A 19,016-nucleotide genomic window follows, 5' to 3' on the forward strand; every position below is an offset into this window, starting at 1 on the left:
ACCATCATGAAAAGACCATTTAATAAAAAAAAAAAAAAAAAAACGTTATTATGGTCTTACCTGCAGTCCTGGGTTCAAATCCAGGCTCGGGATCTTTCTGTGTGGAGTTTGCATGTTCTCCCCGTGAATGCGTGGGTTCCCTCCGGGTACTCCGGCTTCCTCCCACCTCCAAAGACATGCACCTGGGGATAGGTTGATTGGCAACACTAAATTGGCCCTAGTGTGTGAATGTGAGCGTGAATGTTGTCTGTGTTGGCCCTGCGATGAGGTGGCGACTTGTCCAGGGTGTACCCCGCCTTCCGCCCGATTGTAGCTGAGATAGGCGCCAGCGCCCCCCGCGACCCCAAAAGGGAATAAGCGGTAGAAAATAGATGGATGGTCTTACCTTTACTTATAAATGAAGTCCATGCCAGCTCCTTCTGTCAAAAGCATCGATAACTTGTTTATAGAAGTCTTCCTTATCTTTCTTCGGTTTCAAAAGTCTCTCTGTCTCGATGTAGATCTTCCTTTATTACCTCCTGCTTCGATTGAAAGTCCAGTTTAGAAAACTGTTTTATCACCAAGCTTGCTGCTCACGTGAGGGTGACGACAGAATTACCCTCGGACAACTCCCCCTCCCGTTCTGCTCCGTGGGTGATCACTTTATCCCACCGCTCCCACCATGAAGTGTTATTGTATGAATAATACACTGGGTATTTAGGACTGGGACATGCTTTATTTCAGCCCGGTTGTTTACATAGCCAGCATAGGAGTAATGATGTCACATCCTAAAACGTCCGTCGTGCAATCCCCGCGTCATATCCATCCCAGCACATATCACGTCACTCGTTGTAACTTCTTCTGTAGCCGAGTAGTTGCAAGAAGGATCACTAGCGCCCTCTACCACCATTGATTTGACACACGCAGCTACGGTAAATTAATGAAACATAGCTGCTTACTGTTCTTTTTTGCATACCGTCAATAGCTTGGACCTTAAATCCTACTGTATAGCTCTTAATCTTCTTCCCTTTGTGCGATTTCAAATTACCAGTATTGAAATCAGCCTCCTCCATTTTGAAAATGATGACAGGGGAAGTGTCACGAGTCTGACCAGGCGGTAATACTAAGCATGCGCTAATTATTTTGCGAAGCGAGTTTGACCCAGCAGTAATTCAAGGCAGGTGCATACTATATACCCGGCGGCAATTCAAGGAAATGCGGTATTTAATATTTGGAGTGGCTTTTTAAAAAAATACATCCGTCATCATGTTTTTCACAGTGATTCCGAACGATAGAAAAATAGTTCACTTCCCCTAAATAAGTTATTTATTTTAGATGAAATATCATCCACAATTACACAGTCTTCATAAGATTAGGTTATTTGATTTAGTTTATTAATTTGAGGGTCTATCTGTTGCCTTTTATCACCAAAAGTGTATTTTCTCTCTGGCTTTCAGGATCAACCAATCACAGCTTTTCAAATGATGACGGGGTCAAACCCACCTCCTCACTAAGATGGAGTTTCTGTCTGTTCCTTGCTCAGATATCTCTGAAAATGTTCTGGAATCACTCCTAAGCTAAGACTCCTTGCTAGGAATTTTTTTTTTTTTGTTCAAAAACGGGCCCTGGGAAATGTTGAAAAGCCACTAATATGTCAACAACTTGCTCTGTCTATACTGAAGCTCGAACAATGTAAACATTTATAAATCTTGTAAGGATAATTTCTTTGCTAATTGCAATTTTTTTGCTCACAAAAACGACCTTGTTATAGATGTTTTGCAGCTGACCTGTTTTTACAATCACGCCCGCTAACCTCGGCGCCCTGATCCCACGCTGCCGAGTCATGTCTGTTCCGTTGCAAAAAGTTGCGTCAGACGGCGCGTTGGGAAACATTGTTTTGCACTGACAGATGGTTTGCAAATGTGGAGCTTTATGTTTTTGTTCTGGAGTGAACCTGCTAATGTGGACTGGAGTGGGTGGAAACATGGCATTTAACACTTTTGAAAGATTCCAATTATACTCAGACTGGTTAATCTTGATCCTGACATGCTGCAAGATGAGGAACATACCTCATTTTCCAAAAATAACAATGCAATGGTTTTGCTTTATTATTTAAATAATAAATATATTTTTGTAAACAGTTCGTTACAATTTGGTGTACCTAATAAAGTTGTTCTTTTGTTTGCAGAAAATCGCCTTGTCGTTTGACTTCCCCTTTTATGGACATTACCTGAGGCAGATTACCATAGCAACGGGAGTTATGTGATGTTTTCACAAATTTCCTGTGCCTTTGACACGTTGAACCTAAGTGATATTTCAATTATTTATTTTTTGTTTTATTTTAATTTTTAAATGTTATAATTTAAAATGTTAATGGTTTCATTTTTTTAAATAAAAAACAATGTGCATTTGTGAATTTTGAAATTTGATAATTGATATGTATTTTTCAAAACATAACTAATAATAGTTTTATGTGACTATTTTTTAAATGTAAAATTCATAAATTAGTATTTTTTATTCTTTAAATGTTTAAACTTCTTAATTATCTTCACATTAATACACCATTTTTGTTTTGTTTTAAAACTAAATACAAATAATGAAAAAATAAAAATGTTAATTAAAATGATTGTATGTTTTTAATTATAGTTTTAAATTGCAAACAATTTGATGTTTTATTTTTTAAATATTTTATTATATTTAAAAATGTTTACATTTTGATTTTTTGTTTCAAAACGTTTATTTGTTTTCATTAAAATAATAAACAAAAACTAAACATTTTAAATGAAATGTTTTTTTTGTTTTATTTAACTTTTTTAAAACAATAAGTTTATACAATTTGATACTTTTGAATGTCTTATTTTATTGTTTACACGTTTAAGTTGGAATCTTTTTAATTTTTCAACTTTTACTTTTTTAAAATAAAATTAACTTTTTTTTAAATCAAAAATTTAAATATATATGTATATTTCAAAATGTTGTATTTAATTAAATAATTTGTATTTTTGTTGTAATTAACTTTCAAACAATAAATGTAAACAATTAGATTTAGATTTTTTTTAAAATATTTGATTGTTTTCATTTTCAATTTTGTAACTGTTTTTGATTTGCATATTTGTACTTTTCTAATTTAAAATTTTTGTTTTCTTTTTAAGTAAAATCTAAAAAAATATATTGTAATTATTGTATTTTTTTATTTAATCACCACTTTACAACAATTTAATAGATATAGTTTTAATATTTTATTTTTGTTTACATTTTTGATTTGGTAAATATTTTGAATGTGCACATTTAACATTTTCATTTTTTGATTTGATTAAAATAAAAATAAAACATTTGAAAATTTGAAAAATGTCATTAAAGTTTTAGTATTTTGGTTGTGATTAAGACTTTAAAACGTAAAATGTAAAAAACCTTGACATAAGTATTTTTTATATTTTTATGTGTACATTTTTAATTCTGCAAATTTAATTTGTATTTATTTGTTGTTGTTTTTTTTACAATTTCAGGGTTCATCTTCACTGGCGAGCTCACCCACCGCATGCTGACGTCAACTCAGTACATCGCCCCCCTGATGGCTCATTTTGATCCCAGCCACTCCAAAGAGTCCACCGTGCAGTACCTGGATAACGGTACCGTGCAGTCGCACCTTGACTGGCTGCTGCATGCGGTGGAATGCACGCATATTTTAATCCTGCTTGGCTCCTTCAGGTGAGGTGTTTGTGGTCCAGTGGGACCGGGTCAGACTGTCGGGCCAAGAGTCAGTGGGGGCCTTCACTTTCCAGGCAGCGCTTTACAAAACAGGAACCATCACGTTCAGTTACAAAGACGTGAGAGGAACTTATACCACTTCCTTGTACCTCCTTGTCATCCTTTAAGCACGACTGTTGTCTTCCAGATACCAGTGCCTCCTAAAGAGATAGGCCCTGCTAAACACCCGGTGAAGGCGGGTCTCTCTGATGCCTTTGTGGTCATATCGTCCTCCCAGTCATCAGGTTAATGCTCGCTCACATGTTCACGCGACTCACGACGGCAGATGTTGAAAGCTGTGCTGTCTCTCCTCTCAGTTGTCCAGAAGCAGAGGGTGTACGAGTACCATCGCATCGATATAGACGCCTCCAATATCACCAGTTTGTCAGCCGTCCAGTTCACTCCGCTGCCCAGTAAGACAACACAATAATCCATTATGGGATTTTGGTAACCACATTTAGTAACTTGTGCAGCAGTTTCTGCAACCAGCAGTGTGTGCTCTGACAAGACTGAGACAGTGGATATAATAATTGTATTATGATTTCACATATACAAACGCAAAATAATAAACATTTATGTCCGCTCTTGTACAATGCAACACCTTAAAACATAAGTCGACATAAATACTAACAATGCTAATAGCTAACATGCTAACAGAGAGTGTGGATACACTGAATTAATATTAGACCAATTAGTCTTAATAGACAAATGCTAAAATATAAAATGGTAGCATGATATGCAAAATGCTAAACTGGCAAAGTAAACAGCGAACATGATGGTCAGCTACTACAAACCCCAAAACACTAGGGCTTTTTTAGTGTTGCCAATCAACCTATCCCCAGGTGCATGTCTTTGGAGGTGGGAGGAAGCCGGAGTACCCGGAGGGAACCCACGCAGTCACGGGGAGAACATGCAAACTCCACACAGAAAGATCCCGAGCCAGGGATTGAACCCAGGACTACTCAGGACCTTCGTATTGTGAGGCAGACGCACTCACCCCTCCACCGTGCTGCCTAGATGTAAACTTCCCCTTTATATTTGTTGCACATTTAAAAAAAACAATAAAAAATTCACAAAGTGTTGCAGAGGAATTCAAATATACATTTAAAAGCAGGATAACACTAAGGACAGTTAATATTAAATAAATACATAAACTAAATAAAAGAAAATAAATATACTAAATATATTGTTTTATGCTTACATGTCTGATTTGGTAATTGTTTCACATTTGTACTTTTTCAAATAAAATGTTTTGTTTTGTAAATCAAATTACTAATTACAAATAATTTAGTTTTGATTACCACTTTAAAACAATAGATGTAAACAATTGGATTTTTAAAAATATATCTTAATGCTTACATTTTCAATTAGGTCATTGTTTTACATTTGTTAATTTTTAATTTTTCCATTTACATGTTTGAGAAATTTACCCTTTACAAATTTAAATATTTAATAAACATTTTGTATTTTGGTTTTGATTAGTAATTTAAAACAATAAACATAAACAATTTGGTATACACACACACACAAACGCACACACACACACACACACACACACACACACACACACACACACACACACACACACACACACACACACACACCTCTACAGTTATGTATATAAATAAATACTTTTTTATATAAATACTATTTTTACTTTTCGCAAAATGGTATGCAAATGCCATAGATAGTAGTTAGCTATCAAGATAGGTTTCTACTACTTTCTTCACGTCCTAACTGTCCATCCGTCCATCCATCTTCTTCCGCTTATCCGAGGTCGGGTCACGGGGGCAACAGCCTAAGCAGGGAAACCCAGACTTCCCTCTCCCCAGCCACTTCGTCTAGCTCTTCCCGGGGGATCCCGAGGCGTTCCCAGGCCAGCCGGGAGACATAGTCTTCCCAACGTGTCCTGGGTCTTCCCCGTGGCCTCCTACCGGTTGGACGTGCCCTAAACACCTCCTTAGGGAGGCGTTCGGGTGGCATCCTGACCAGATTCCCGAACCACCTCATCTGGCTCCTCTCGATGTAAAGGAGCAGCGGCTTTACTTTGAGTTCCTCCCGGATGGCAGAGCTTCTCACCCTATCTTTAAGGGGAGGATCCCAAGAAAATTTCAATACTCTTAATCCTAATAGCTAACATGCTAACAGCTAGCCCGCCAGTAACCTGCATGGTTACACAGTGATGACAGAACATATCTTGCTTCAACAGATACATGCTAAAAGGCAAAATGGCAATGCAAGATCCAAAAGGCTAAAGCTAGAAGCCAACAAGATAGGTAGCTATTACGTCCGTAAAGTCCGAACTGCCACCGATTTTAATTGTGGTAGAATCTTGAAAAATGTGATCATAAATTACATAGTCCTGACTGTGACCTATGTTGATTTGGGAGGATCCAAAGAAAATGTCAGTGCTAGCAATACTAATAGCTAACATAATAGCTGTTAGCATGCTAGCAACTTATGTGGATACATTGTGATAACAATGTAAAATACAGTTTCTTGCTTCAATATAAACATGCTAAATACAAAATGGCTATTTGATATGCAAAATGCTAAAGCTATAAAGATTGGTAGCAGCTATGTTTTAGTTTCGGTAGAATCTCAAAAAAATATTGTTGCTACCATGCTAATAGCGAGCATACAGACTATGTACAGTAGACTACGTAAAATCCTCAGTCGGATCTGTTTTAATTTTGGAAAAATCACAAGAAAATGTTAGCAATGCTAACAGCTAGTATGCTAACAACCGTTGGGATACATTGTGATAACATTGGAGAGCTGTTAAGATGTGGGTTGGGGAATAGGTGGGACTTAAAGTAAGTGGAAAAGATCCTGTTACGATCCGCTGCACAGATCGTTTGTTATGTGGACTTTTGACTTTGTTTGTCACCATGGTTACCTATAAGTTTCACCTGTTCCTTGCTTTTGACGCACACCTGTTGTAAATTACTGTCCCTTATTCAAGCCTGCCTTTTCCGTTGTTTCGACCTCTCATCCTAGTAGGAGTGTAACGATACGTGTATTTGTATTGAACCGTTTCGGTACGGAGGTTTCGGTTCGGTACGAGGGTGTATCGAACGAGTTTGTATTCTAAATTCTTAACAAGCTGCTCTGCTTTCTGCCTCTGTCCGAGCAGTGAGCAACCAGCATTGGCCCGCCCACAAAACCATCTGATTGGTTACATACAAAGCCAATCAGCAGTGCGTATTCAGAGCGATGTAACAGCCAATCAGCATTGCGTATTCAGAACGCATATTGTAAATGCTTCCAGACATGTGTTTAGCAGCGGACATCGTACACTCCCCAAATTATAAAAAAACACTTTCCAGTCACAACTATTACAAACATCAGTATGAGCCCGTTGACATTTTAGAAACTTAAACTGCAGTTCACAGTTCTGGCTTGAGGTGATGTGAAGGCTAATTAGCTTTTAGAGTTACGTTAGCTCATTTTGCTGTGTGTGCTTGTGCGTGCGTGCGTGTGTGCATGCGTGTGCGTGTGTGTGTGTGTGTGTGTGTGTGTGTGTGTGTGTGTGTGTGTGTGTGTGTGCAAAGCCCTGTCTGTCTGTTATTTCACATGAACTAACATTAACTCCATGGTGTACAGGGATGAATAGTCTCTCCTATTGCTATTATACTATTTTTTTCAGCCATAGTTACATTAATCATTAGTAATGTAGCAGCCTAGTTTTGAATGGCATGGTGCCTGCTATCACATGTTGACAAAAATATAACATTTACATAATAAAAGTCAACTACAGGCTTCCCAAATGCTGTAATAAATTAAGCATAATGAATTGACTTGAAACTGTTTAATGTTGCACTTTTTATACGTAGAACAAAAGTTTTTTCATTTTATTTAATCACAGCAACAAATTGAGGCAGTTTAATGTGGATTAACGTGGGTAGAATTATTATAATGTTCCCAATGTTAAAAGGATAAAGCCATTGTTTACAAATTTGGTACATAAATAACCCAAAAAATTATATTTGTTTGTTTTCTTACTGTACCGAAAATGAACCGAACCGTGAACTAAACCGAGATACGTACCGAACCGAAATGTTTGTGTACCGTTACACCCCTACATCCTAGCCTTTGTTTCCCACAACAAGTGACGACGTTAACTCCTGACATTGGTAAACCTATTTTTGTACTTGTTAGCTTCCATGCTATTCCTGTGTTTAGTTCCCTAGCTTCCATGCTAGCGCTTTTGGTTTTTCTTTTCTACTTAGCACCAGTGTTTTTGTTTTTAGCCTGTTTTTAGTTAAATAAACCAGCATTTCTTACCTGTACGCTGTGTCCGAGCCCGAGCTGCATCCTGAAAGAGCACCACCTTCTCCACCATGCCTAGCAAACTACACAGATCCAATAAATAACACGTTAGCCACGTTAGCTTATAGTTTGTTGACAATGACAAGCGATAAACTGGATTCTACCATTAACATTCTGACATGGAATGGATGTAATCCTGACAACTAAACCTCTTTTTGCAGTATTTGTGTGGAAAAAAAGGATGTTACATTTGTAAAAATGATTTCAATAATGATATTGATGACTTTGATTGAACTTCTGGATTTTTCCTGTTCAGCTTGCCTGCAACATGACAACTGCGAGCGCTGCGTCTCGTCCAATCAAACGTCCGGCTGCAGCTGGTGTAACGTTCTCCAAAGGCGAGTTGACTAACACGCGACTTTCTTGTAAACAATAGCGCTCTTTGTGCGTTGAATGTATTTTGACACTTTTTTATGTCGTGTCACACGTTTTTAGGTGTTCGGATGGCATGGATCGACACAGGCAGGAATGGTTGGACTTTAGCTGCCTGGATGAGGTACCATTGGGCGGGAAGGATGACTAAATGTTGCAAAAAGTGTATGATGAGCTTATTTTCCACCTCACAATTTGATTCTGATTCTTATGGTGAGCATTCGATTCACCATCGATTCTCAGTTTAACATAATATATTTTTTGTTAAATAAATGATAATAAAACCTTGGTTATAGGTTACAAAAGGTCATCTTGGCTGCTGATGTATGACAAACGCGCAGTGTTTGCCTAAAATAGATCCATCCATCCATTTTCTACCGCTTATTCCCTTTCGGGGTCGCGGGGGGCGCTGGCGCCTATCTCAGCTACAATCGGGCAGATCTTTTAAAAATGTATTTTAATGTTATTACAAACATCACAGAATATTAATTAATATTAAGACAATGGAGAAACCACAACTCAGTCACAGATTTACAAAACCTACTCCTCTATTTGCAAACGTTTAGACTGCGCCAAATGTGCCTTTTGTTTTGTTTTTTGTCCAGCTTCTCAGGCAAATCATAGAGTTCATATTTACTTTACAAAAGAGAAAAAATGGGTTGCACTTGTATAAATGGGTTGTACTTGTATAGCGCTTTTCTACCTTCAAGGTACTCAAAGCGCTTTGACACTACTTCCACATTTACCCATTCACACACACATTCACACACTGATGGAGGGAGCTGCCATGCAAGGCGCCGACCAGCACCCATCAGGAGCAAGGGTGAAGTGTCTTGCTCAGGACACAACGGACGTGACAAGGTTGGTTCTAGGTGGGGTTTGAACCAGTGACCCTCGGGTTGCGCACGGCGCCACGCCGTCCCTAGAAGTGTAGGATACTTCTCTTGTTGCCTTATTTGTATTCGACTTTATAAAATGTATTTATATTATCATTTGGTGCAGCCGGGCCGGAGCAGGAGGGGATGGAAAGAGAAAAAAAGTAAGACAGACCGTTATAAATAGTTTGTCTGCGTTAGCGCTTATAATCACAATACTACTAATACTTGGTTAAAATTCAAGTCACAAAATGTAAATGGAGTATTGTTGGCGCTTTTTGAATGGTTATTTATTGGATTTTATGAGCGAAATATCGGAGGTCCCATTGGCTCCGCTGTGAGCGGACTTTTATTCACGTTTATTTAATATTTAGACTCCATTCAAGAAAAAAATCCATCGGTCATCTTGTCTTTCATAATGATTGTGAACGATAGGCAAATTCCAAAAAAGTGCAGTTCCCCTTTAAGGACCTCATAAATGCAAAGTGGGAGGATAGTAATGAAAAAAGGCAATTTCAATAGAGCCTTCTCAGCTTTTTACATTACTTAATACATTTTTTAAAAAGGACGTTTGTCGGCCAACACTACGCGTATAAGTCCTTTGTCAGCAGACAAGAGGAGCGTTTGTAACCTGTAACCGGTTTTGAGAATCCAGAATAGATTCTGAAACGTATTGTCACCCCAAGAATTGTAATCAAATTATGAGATGCCCAAAGTTTCCTTCCTCTAGTCAAGGGCCAATAAAAAACGAGCTGAATGAGGACTGAAAATGGCCTCCAAGCAACTCTTTGAACATTACTGCTGTAGAACTGAACCGTATTCTTCTTAAAAGGGGTAGTTTTAAACGGAACTCTTGTATTGGATGTAATTATTGCGATCAGGTGCGTTTTATGTTCTAACAGGTGTGTGTTTGCTATTTTATTGTATACTCGTAGAGCATAGGGACAACCTGCGATGAGTACAATGGCGATAACACTTCTGTCACGCCAGAAACCCAGGATGTGACCGCGACTACTCCGCAAAACGGCTGCAAACGTGTCGGTGAGGAGAGTTGTTGATGTTTGTTTCCTGCACGTAAAGTAATATGTATATTAATGTGGCTTATGTTACACACAGATGAAAAGCTAGAGTCCACCACAGGCAGTAGTGATGGCTGGGCTAACACAGGAGTCCTCGCAGGTGTTGCATCCGCTCTGGTTTTACTCTTGGCTCTGATGCTTGTGGCTCTTTACATCCACTGCCACCCAACTGCCGCATACTTCGTCCAGGTGAGCGCAGCGAGTTTTTCCCATCATGTTTGTCTTTTGTATTTGCATATATCTATTTGTCGTGAGATGGGTGCGTCGGGGTGAAAAAGGAGCTCAGCCGGAAGGCAAAGATCTCAATTTACCAGTCGATCTACGTCCCTACCCTCACCTATGGTCATGTGCTTCGGGTTATGACCGAAAGGACAAGACCACAGCTACAAACCGCCGAGATGAGTTTCCTCCGTTGTGTGGGGGGCTCTCCCCTAGAGATAGGGCGAGAAACTCTGTCATTCAGGAGGAGCTTAGAGTACAGCCGCTGCTCCTCCATATTGAGTGGAGCCAGATGAGGTGGTTTGGGCATCTGGTAGAAAGGCCCGTGGACACCTACCTGAGGAGATGTTTAGGGTGCGCCCGACCGGGTAGGAGACCACGGGGAAGACCTAGGACTAGCCTGGGAACAGCTCAAAATCCCCCGGGAGTAGCTGGGGAGATGAAAGTCTGGGCTTCCCTACTTAGGCCGCTGCCCCCGCAACCCAACTTCGAATAAGAAAAAGAATCAGAATCAGAATAGTTTTTATTGCCATTGTTTGAGAACGGGTTCACAAACTAGGAATTTTTCTTGGTGCAATCGTGCAACATAGAAGACATATAAGACAGAGTAGGTAATAAGATGAGCTGTAAGTGAGCTATCAGATCTTGTTCTTGTTCATGTGTCTGATGGCCGAGGGGAAAAAACTGTTCAGGTGGCGGCAGGTGTGGGTCTGGATGGACCGTAGTCTCCTAAATGAGGGGAGAGGGAAGAATAGTTTGTGTCCAGGTTGAGAAGAGTCAGCTGTGATCCGACCCACACGCCTCCTGGTCCTGGAGGAGAACAGGTCCTGGAGGAGAACAGGTCCTGGAGGGATGGGAGCTTGCAGACAATATTAGGGGTGTCAAAAAAATCGATATTCGAATTACTCGCGATTCTTAGTAACGATTTTTGGGTGGCGTGACTCGGTTGCTAGAGCATCCAACAACTTGGGGGCTCAAGGTTCGATCCCCGCTTCCGCCATCCAAGTCACTGCCTTTGTGTCCTCGAGAAAGACATTTCACCCACCTCCTCCCAGTGCCACCCCCGCTGGTTCAAATGTAGCTTGAAGATGTAAATAATGGGTGTCACTATGTAAAGCGCTTTTTCATTCATTAATTTTTCATTTATTTCAGGCAATTACACAAAAAAGTACAAGGTAGACAACATGTAATAATATTGATTCATATAATGCAAAAGGTGATGTACCATGTATAAATTACAATGGATTGATTAACGTGGACCCTGGCTTAAACAAGTTGAAAAACCTATTGGGGTGTTACCATTTAGTGGTCAATTGTACGGAATATGTACTGTACTGTGCAATCTACTAATACAAGTTTCAATCAATCAATCAAAATATAAGCACGATGATCCAGTTTTGCCTAAAAGAAAGTGGTAAGAAGATAATTTATTTCATCACACCCCTAGTTCTCCATTCAGTGGTTAATACATTGAGCTTCACTGTTACTTTGTTCAAGGATTATAGTACAAATGTTGTATCATGATGACATTACCACAGGTAATAATAATTATTACACTGCAACAATAATTTGTAGCAACAATGTAAAAACAATGAACTCTGAGTCGATGGAGAAAAGCACTACATAGATATAATTCCCTTCACTTAACCAATAATAAAAAATTTAAAAAATCAAGCAAACAAACAAAAAATATACATATACACACACACACACATATATATATAAATATATATATATATATATAATATATATATATATATATATATACATATATATATATATATATATATATATATATATATATATATATATATATATATATTCAGAGCGCGATGATGTCACAATATCGATGGGAAAATGCATTTTTAGACAATACGATTTGCCTGAGCGGCTCGGAGACACCGAGAGTAACAAGCGGTAGAAAATGGATTAGGGAGGACGGATTGAAAAAAATTCTAATTAAAAAAAAAAAAATTATATATATATATATATATATATATAAAAAAAAATATATATATATATATATATATATATATATATATATATATATATATATGTACATTTTTTTTTTATTTTTTTTTTAACTTGGGACTTCCCGCGGGCCGGGTTTTGGAAGGTGGGGGGGTGTATACGGCAAGTGGGCCTTAGTTTGGGGACCCCTGATGTAGATAATTGGGGTCATTATGCAAAGCGCTTTGAGTCGAGAGTGTACCCCGCCTTCCGCCCGAATGCAAATGAGCACCCCCCCAGTGACCCTGAAAGGGACATGCGGTAGATGTTGGATAATTCTCTTGCCTTATTTGTATTTGACTAAGCGGTAGAAAATGGATGGATGGATAAATGTTTTTTTTTTTTTTTAAACAGTTTTCTTTTAAGAAATATATGCATTCATCAAAGCTGTTCATCTATTTTATGAATGACTGTAGTTAATCATAGAACTGCCACCCAATGTTATTAAAAAAAAAGTATGGCTTCTGAACCGAGAATCGTTCAAATTCAAGAATCGATTCTGAATCGAATTGTTAACCCTAAGATTTGAATCAAATCCAATCACGTGGTACCCAAAGATTTGCCACCCTAATATTTAATTTATCATTTTATTTTATTTTTTAAATGTATATGTAGAATGCAGAGGTCTGAGAATGAGCTTATTATACAGATAACCAATCCTAGGTGTAGTTCTGTTAGGTAACAATTGTTTATATGGAAACACTGGTATCTCTGCCTTTTATAGAATGTGTAAACATATTAAAAAAAATAAAATAAATAAATAAAATATACATATATATATATATATATATATATATATATATATATATATATATATATATATATATATTTTATTTATTTATTTCTGCTCTTATTTATTTATTAGATAACACAAGCCCGGTTTTAATGTTATGTGATAATGCCTTTTATACTGTATTTTGTTTATTTTATGTAATGTATGTGATTGTATGTCTACTTGGACGTTGGTGTCCGCAATAAAGCTTGATTGATTATGGTTGTATCTATCTTCTCCAGCGACACAGGAGCTACTGGCCCTCCTGGAAGTTTCAGAAGAAGCAGCCTGGCTACACTGAAGTAGAAGAAGACGGGCAGGAGAGGAGCAGCATCGTCCAAGACGGACCTTAAAGGAGGCAATTCTTTGATATTCCAAAATCCTACTTTAAAAAGCAGCAAATTGCATATTTTTAGTCACCTTTATAATTAAGCAACCATTAAAAAACAAGGACATTAAGTACACTTGCACTAATATAACTGAAATCCAGAAATCTAGTAATGTTGTCATGATCCACTGCTCGGATCCTGTCATTTTCTGGTTTTGTTCTGTTTTGTTATCACATCCTGTTTAGTGTTTGTCTTCCTTAGTTCCTGGTGGCACTTCCTGTTTGTTTCCGTTGCCATAGTCACGTATTAGTGTCACCTGCTTTGTCTTTTACGCGCACACCTGCCTTGTGATTACATTCCTGTATTTAAGCCTGCCTTCTTTGTTCATTCTTTCTCGCAGTCTAGTTTGCTGATCGATGCAACAGGTGACGTCACTATTCCCGCTCGTGGTAAAATACTTTTTTGTAATTGCTAGCTTCCACGCTATTCCATTGTTTTTCACTAGCTCACATGCTAGCGCTTTTTGTTCCTTCAAGCTCCCATGCTAGTTCTGTTTGTTTTGTCTTTAGTGCCTTGTGCAAGTGTTTTTGTTCCTAGTCTATTTTGTTAGTGTTAAATAAATCATCATTCCTACCTTCACGCTGTGTCCATTCCGACTGCATCATTCGAGAGAAGAAAACCTCACCACGATGCCAGCAAAGCGTCACAAATGTCCATTTTTGTCTCCTGAGAGTTGCTTCTAATATATTGAGCCTCTTGGGTATAGACTTGTATAAGGATGGATACTGTTCACATTTAAATTTAAACCACTACTCAAAGGTATTAATTTGGCTCTTTTTTTTGTATTTATATTATTTTTTTATAGTAATTGTGATAATTGCAACATTTAAAAATGAGCTGATTATGATAATTACTTGTTTTAATACACATTTCTGAATCTGTGCAAGTATGACATTAAAGCTGGGGTACGTGAATCTTGTCCCCAAGCAGAAGTCAAACTGTAAACCCTGCCATCCACTAGGTAGTCCCTCCAAGTCTCCCTCTCTCTGGAAGTGCATAAAATTGTGCACAAGAGCTGCACACGCATAGGTTGTTGACAGTCTAAAGTTGCATCTAAGGATCCCCTAGTTCATATTTTACAGGTAACACACGTCGCCACGCAAAAGGATACACCAGGGGTCTCAAACTCAATTTACCTGGGGGCCATTGGATGCAGAAACTAGTTGAGGCTGGGCCGCGAGAAAAGATTTCTTAAAAAAATCTAACATGCACTTTTTAATTAATTTACTTTCCTTGAATGGCTTTCCCGCCTGAGCAACATACTTCCCAACTCACGCTATCTTTCCGGGAAACACCCGAATATCAGTGCCTCTTCTGACAATCTCCCGGGGAAACATTCTTCCGAATTTCACCCGGACAACAATATTAAGGGCGTGCCGTGATGGCACTGTCTTTAGCGTCCGCTTTTCCACTAAACAAACAATGTGCCGGCCCAGTCACATATTGTATGAGGCTTCGGCAGACCCACGGAAGTGACTGCAAGACATACTTGATCAACAGCCATACAGGTCACACTGAGGGTGGCCGTATAAACAACTTTATCACTGTTACAAATATGTGCCACACTGTGAACCCACACCAAACAAGAATGACACATTTTGGGAGAACATCCGCACCATAACACAACATAAACACAACAGAACAAATACCCAGAATCCAATGCAGCCCTAACTCTTCCGGCTACAATAGGGAGTTGGGGGGGAGGGGGGTTATTGTAGCATCCCGGAAGAGTTAGGGCTGCATGGGATTCTGGGCATTTGTTCTGTTGTGTTACGCTGCGGATGTTCTCCCAAAATCTGTTTGTCATTCTTGTTTGGTGTAAGTCCACAGTGTGGCGCATATTTGTAACAGTGATAAAGTTGTTTATACGGCCACCCTCAGTGTGACCTGTGTGACTGTTGATCAAGTATGTCTTGCAGTCGCTTACTGCGTCCACCGAAGCCTAATACAACATGTGCCTGGGCTGGGATGCTGTTTGTACATGATGTAGAGAACGACAAAGGCACATCTTCCATGTTGCCCCCTTAATGTTATTGTTAGGGTGAAATCCAGGAGAATGATTACCCCTGAAGGAACACTGAAAATAGGGAAACTTCTGAAAAATTGAGGGTATACAAGTATGACGCTGTAAAGCGCCATTCATATAAAACCAACATTAAATTTTCATATTAAGGTGAGGGCCGCAAAATAACGTCTCACGGGCCGCAATTGGCCTGCGGGCCGCGTGTTTGAGACCCCTGGGATACACACAAAATATGGGAATGGAACATTAGAGGACCTGTCTAGAAGGAAAACAGTCCAAAGTTATTCCAAGACTGGTCTGCAATGCCCTCCATCTTGAATACGCCGGACCAATATTTATTCGAGAATTGGCTCTTCTTTAGTTTTTTTTTTGATCTGGGGAGGTCTATTGCCTCAAAGACAAATTATTTTGTCTTCCGGAGTTTTATATACTAAAATACTTAATTATAAGGCACAGGCAACACGCAGGCGTACGTTTTTTTTCTCCAGAAATGATTACTGTTACGATTTACTGTAGGATGCTAATATGATTTTAGTCAAAGAATATAACTTAGGTACCCCCAGCTTTAAATTGCAATCACATTTGCAAGTCCAAGTCGTTCAGATGGCAGTAGTCTCTAGTTTATGGAGTGCTGGGTAGTCAGTTAAGTCTTTACTGAATCAAGTATTTTGTTGCACCCTAAAAAGTGTTAATACAGTAAGTATTGTACTTGATACACACCAGCTGTTTGATTGTAACATGCATTTTAGTTGTAGTTTTCATTTCCACATTTTAAGGGGTTAAGATTGCCATGTAAAATCACTAATGCTAATCAGTAGCATGTCAATAGCAAAGCCAATGTATATTTGCATCAATCTAACGCTCTTTTGGAAAAGTATTCAACTTACGCTGCAGCTTCTGTTAAAAAAAAAGTATTGGAGGATATCAGCTTGCATGTTAAACCCGATACCTAAATATATCTAAATGTCCTCCGATAAACACCCAAGGTGAGTCTTTTCTTCTACTTTTGTCAAGTCATTTATAAAAGGTAAACATATAGGGCATGTTTTTTTCAAACTGTGGCACGTGTACCACTAGTGGTACGCGGGCTCCATCTAGTGGTATGCCAAAGAATCTCTTAATTAAACTACATTGTTTTAATTTCCTATATTCAAACACATTGTTACTGTTCAAACTGTGTGTAATGTTAGTTATCAAAATGTTAAATATACTTGTTAAATAAAACTCTTGCCTTGTTTTTAATGAATGCTTTGGCCTACTAAGCTACTGTATTTTAATGTTGGTCATTATGGGGGTATTTGGAGAGCCAAGTTTTTTCTGAGGGTGTACTTAGTAAAAAAAATAAGTCTGAGAACCACTGTGCTAGGCTATAGGGTACGAGGAGCTAGTACAACAACTGAGCAGACAACAGCACAAAAGTTAGACGGATGTAGTAAGTACAGGTGTGAATCTTTGGTGATTCTTGGGATAATGATTCGATTCAGAATCGATTCTTGATTCGACGTGATTAACCTGACGTATTATTTGGTTGCTGACATATGATGTAGACGTGCAGCGAGTAAGCATGGGGATGACCTCCGGATGTATTTTTAGAAATACCGTATTTCCTTGAATTGGCACAGGGTATATAGTATGAGCCTGCCTTGAATTACTGCCGGGTCAAACTCGCTTCCCAAAATAATTAGCGCATGCTTAGTATTACCGCCTAGTCAAACTCGTGACGTCACGAGTGACACTTCCCATGTCATCATTTTCAGAATGGAGGAGGCTGATTTCAATACCGGTGATTTGAAATCGCATAAAGGGAAGAAGATTAAGAGCTATTCAGTAGGATTTAAGGTCCAAGCTTACATCACACTCAAATTTTTACTACAGGCCTTTGGTAAGTGCCGGCGTGAGAAGAGTTTTTAAAATAATTATCACATGCTTACTTTTACTGCATGTCTTTGGTAAGCGCAGGAGTGAAAAGAGGTTTTAAATAAATTAGCGCCCCGGCGGCAAATCAAGGAAATACGGTAATTATAGTTGCATATTACTTACACATACAAAGTCTTTAAGGCAGAAGTGCATTAGAAAATATCCAGTGACCAACGTGTCCGCATACTTCTACTTACTTCAAACCAATTACCACTCCACTTTAATTTGAAGACAGCATACATCCATTCCAGACGATCAAGAACTAATAGTGTAGTGTTTTTTTTAAACCTACCTCTTCTAACAATGCACATTACAAAATAATGAAAGGAAGTACCATTCCTGCTGATACCGTATCAGATCGATATTGGCATTCGCCAATACTCAAGGCTCCAATATCAGTATTGTATCGGAAGTAGAAAATTGGTGTCCAATTTGCAAACCAGGAATGCAGCTGGTTTTTTGTTTTTTTTAACAGGCCCGTGGCATAATCCATGAATGAAATTAAAAGGAAGAACACAGAAAAGGATGAGATAATCGGTTCGTGCTAAAAAAAAAATCAAATGGTTACAAAATGAGAACATTTTGAATGTATCCATCCATCCATCCATTTTCTACCGCTTATTCCCTTTTGGGGTCGCGGGGGGCGCTGGTGCCTATCTCAGCTACAATCGGGCGGAAGGCGGGGTACACCCTGGACAAGTCGCCCCCTCATCACAGGGCCAACACAGATAGACAGACAACATTCACACACTAGGGCCAATTTAGTGTTGCCAATCAACCTATCCCCAGGTGCATGTCTTTGGAAGTGGGAGGAAGCCGGACTACCCGGAGGGAACCCACGCATTCACGGGGAGAACATGCAAACTCCACACAGAAAGATCCCGAGCCTGGATTTGAACCCACGGCTGCAGGACCTTTGTATTGTGAGGCAGACGCACTAACCCCTCTGCCACCGTGAAGCCCACTTTGAATGTATCTGTTATTTAATATTATTAGGATGTGTTTAAGTACTCTGGATGGCTTATTGTGTGTTTAATAAACAATTAGGTCAGAATACAAAAGTGACAATAGGAAGTGAATGCATGAAACATGTCAGGTGTAGCAAGCGTATCAGCAGCAGGTGTCAGTCTAAACACACGTTGATACCTCTTACAGTCCAACATAGCAGTTGTGTGCAAACGTGAGAGCATTTGAATTATTTCAACCTCCTCCTGCCTCCATCCCTCCATCCCTGTGGCCTGTCAATGACTGCACAGCCATGCAATACAGAACAGATGGAACCAAAAAAAAATCAGATTTGTT

The 19,016-nt window shown here is 38.8% G+C and overlaps 1 protein-coding gene across 3 annotated transcripts in view; it reads left to right on the plus strand.

The window, feature by feature from the left end:
• LOC133555953 (plexin domain-containing protein 1-like) overlaps positions 1-14,353 on the plus strand; it is a 39,307-nt gene extending 24,954 nt beyond the window's left edge. For all 3 annotated transcript variants that reach the window (XM_061905452.1, XM_061905453.1, XM_061905454.1), the window contains exons 4-13: positions 2,168-2,235; positions 3,484-3,608; positions 3,688-3,806; positions 3,875-3,971; positions 4,044-4,139; positions 8,315-8,396; positions 8,494-8,554; positions 10,241-10,346; positions 10,422-10,573; positions 13,628-14,353. In XM_061905452.1, the coding sequence (XP_061761436.1) occupies positions 2,168-2,235; positions 3,484-3,608; positions 3,688-3,806; positions 3,875-3,971; positions 4,044-4,139; positions 8,315-8,396; positions 8,494-8,554; positions 10,241-10,346; positions 10,422-10,573; positions 13,628-13,738 (1,017 nt within the window). In that variant the 3' untranslated portion in view covers positions 13,739-14,353. The remainder of the gene's footprint in view (positions 1-2,167; positions 2,236-3,483; positions 3,609-3,687; positions 3,807-3,874; positions 3,972-4,043; positions 4,140-8,314; positions 8,397-8,493; positions 8,555-10,240; positions 10,347-10,421; positions 10,574-13,627) is intronic.
• Positions 14,354-19,016: the final 4,663 nt, after the last annotated feature.

This window comes from Nerophis ophidion, linkage group LG07 (genome assembly GCF_033978795.1).
Source record: "Nerophis ophidion isolate RoL-2023_Sa linkage group LG07, RoL_Noph_v1.0, whole genome shotgun sequence".
In the NCBI taxonomy this organism is placed as follows: domain Eukaryota; kingdom Metazoa; phylum Chordata; class Actinopteri; order Syngnathiformes; family Syngnathidae; genus Nerophis; species Nerophis ophidion.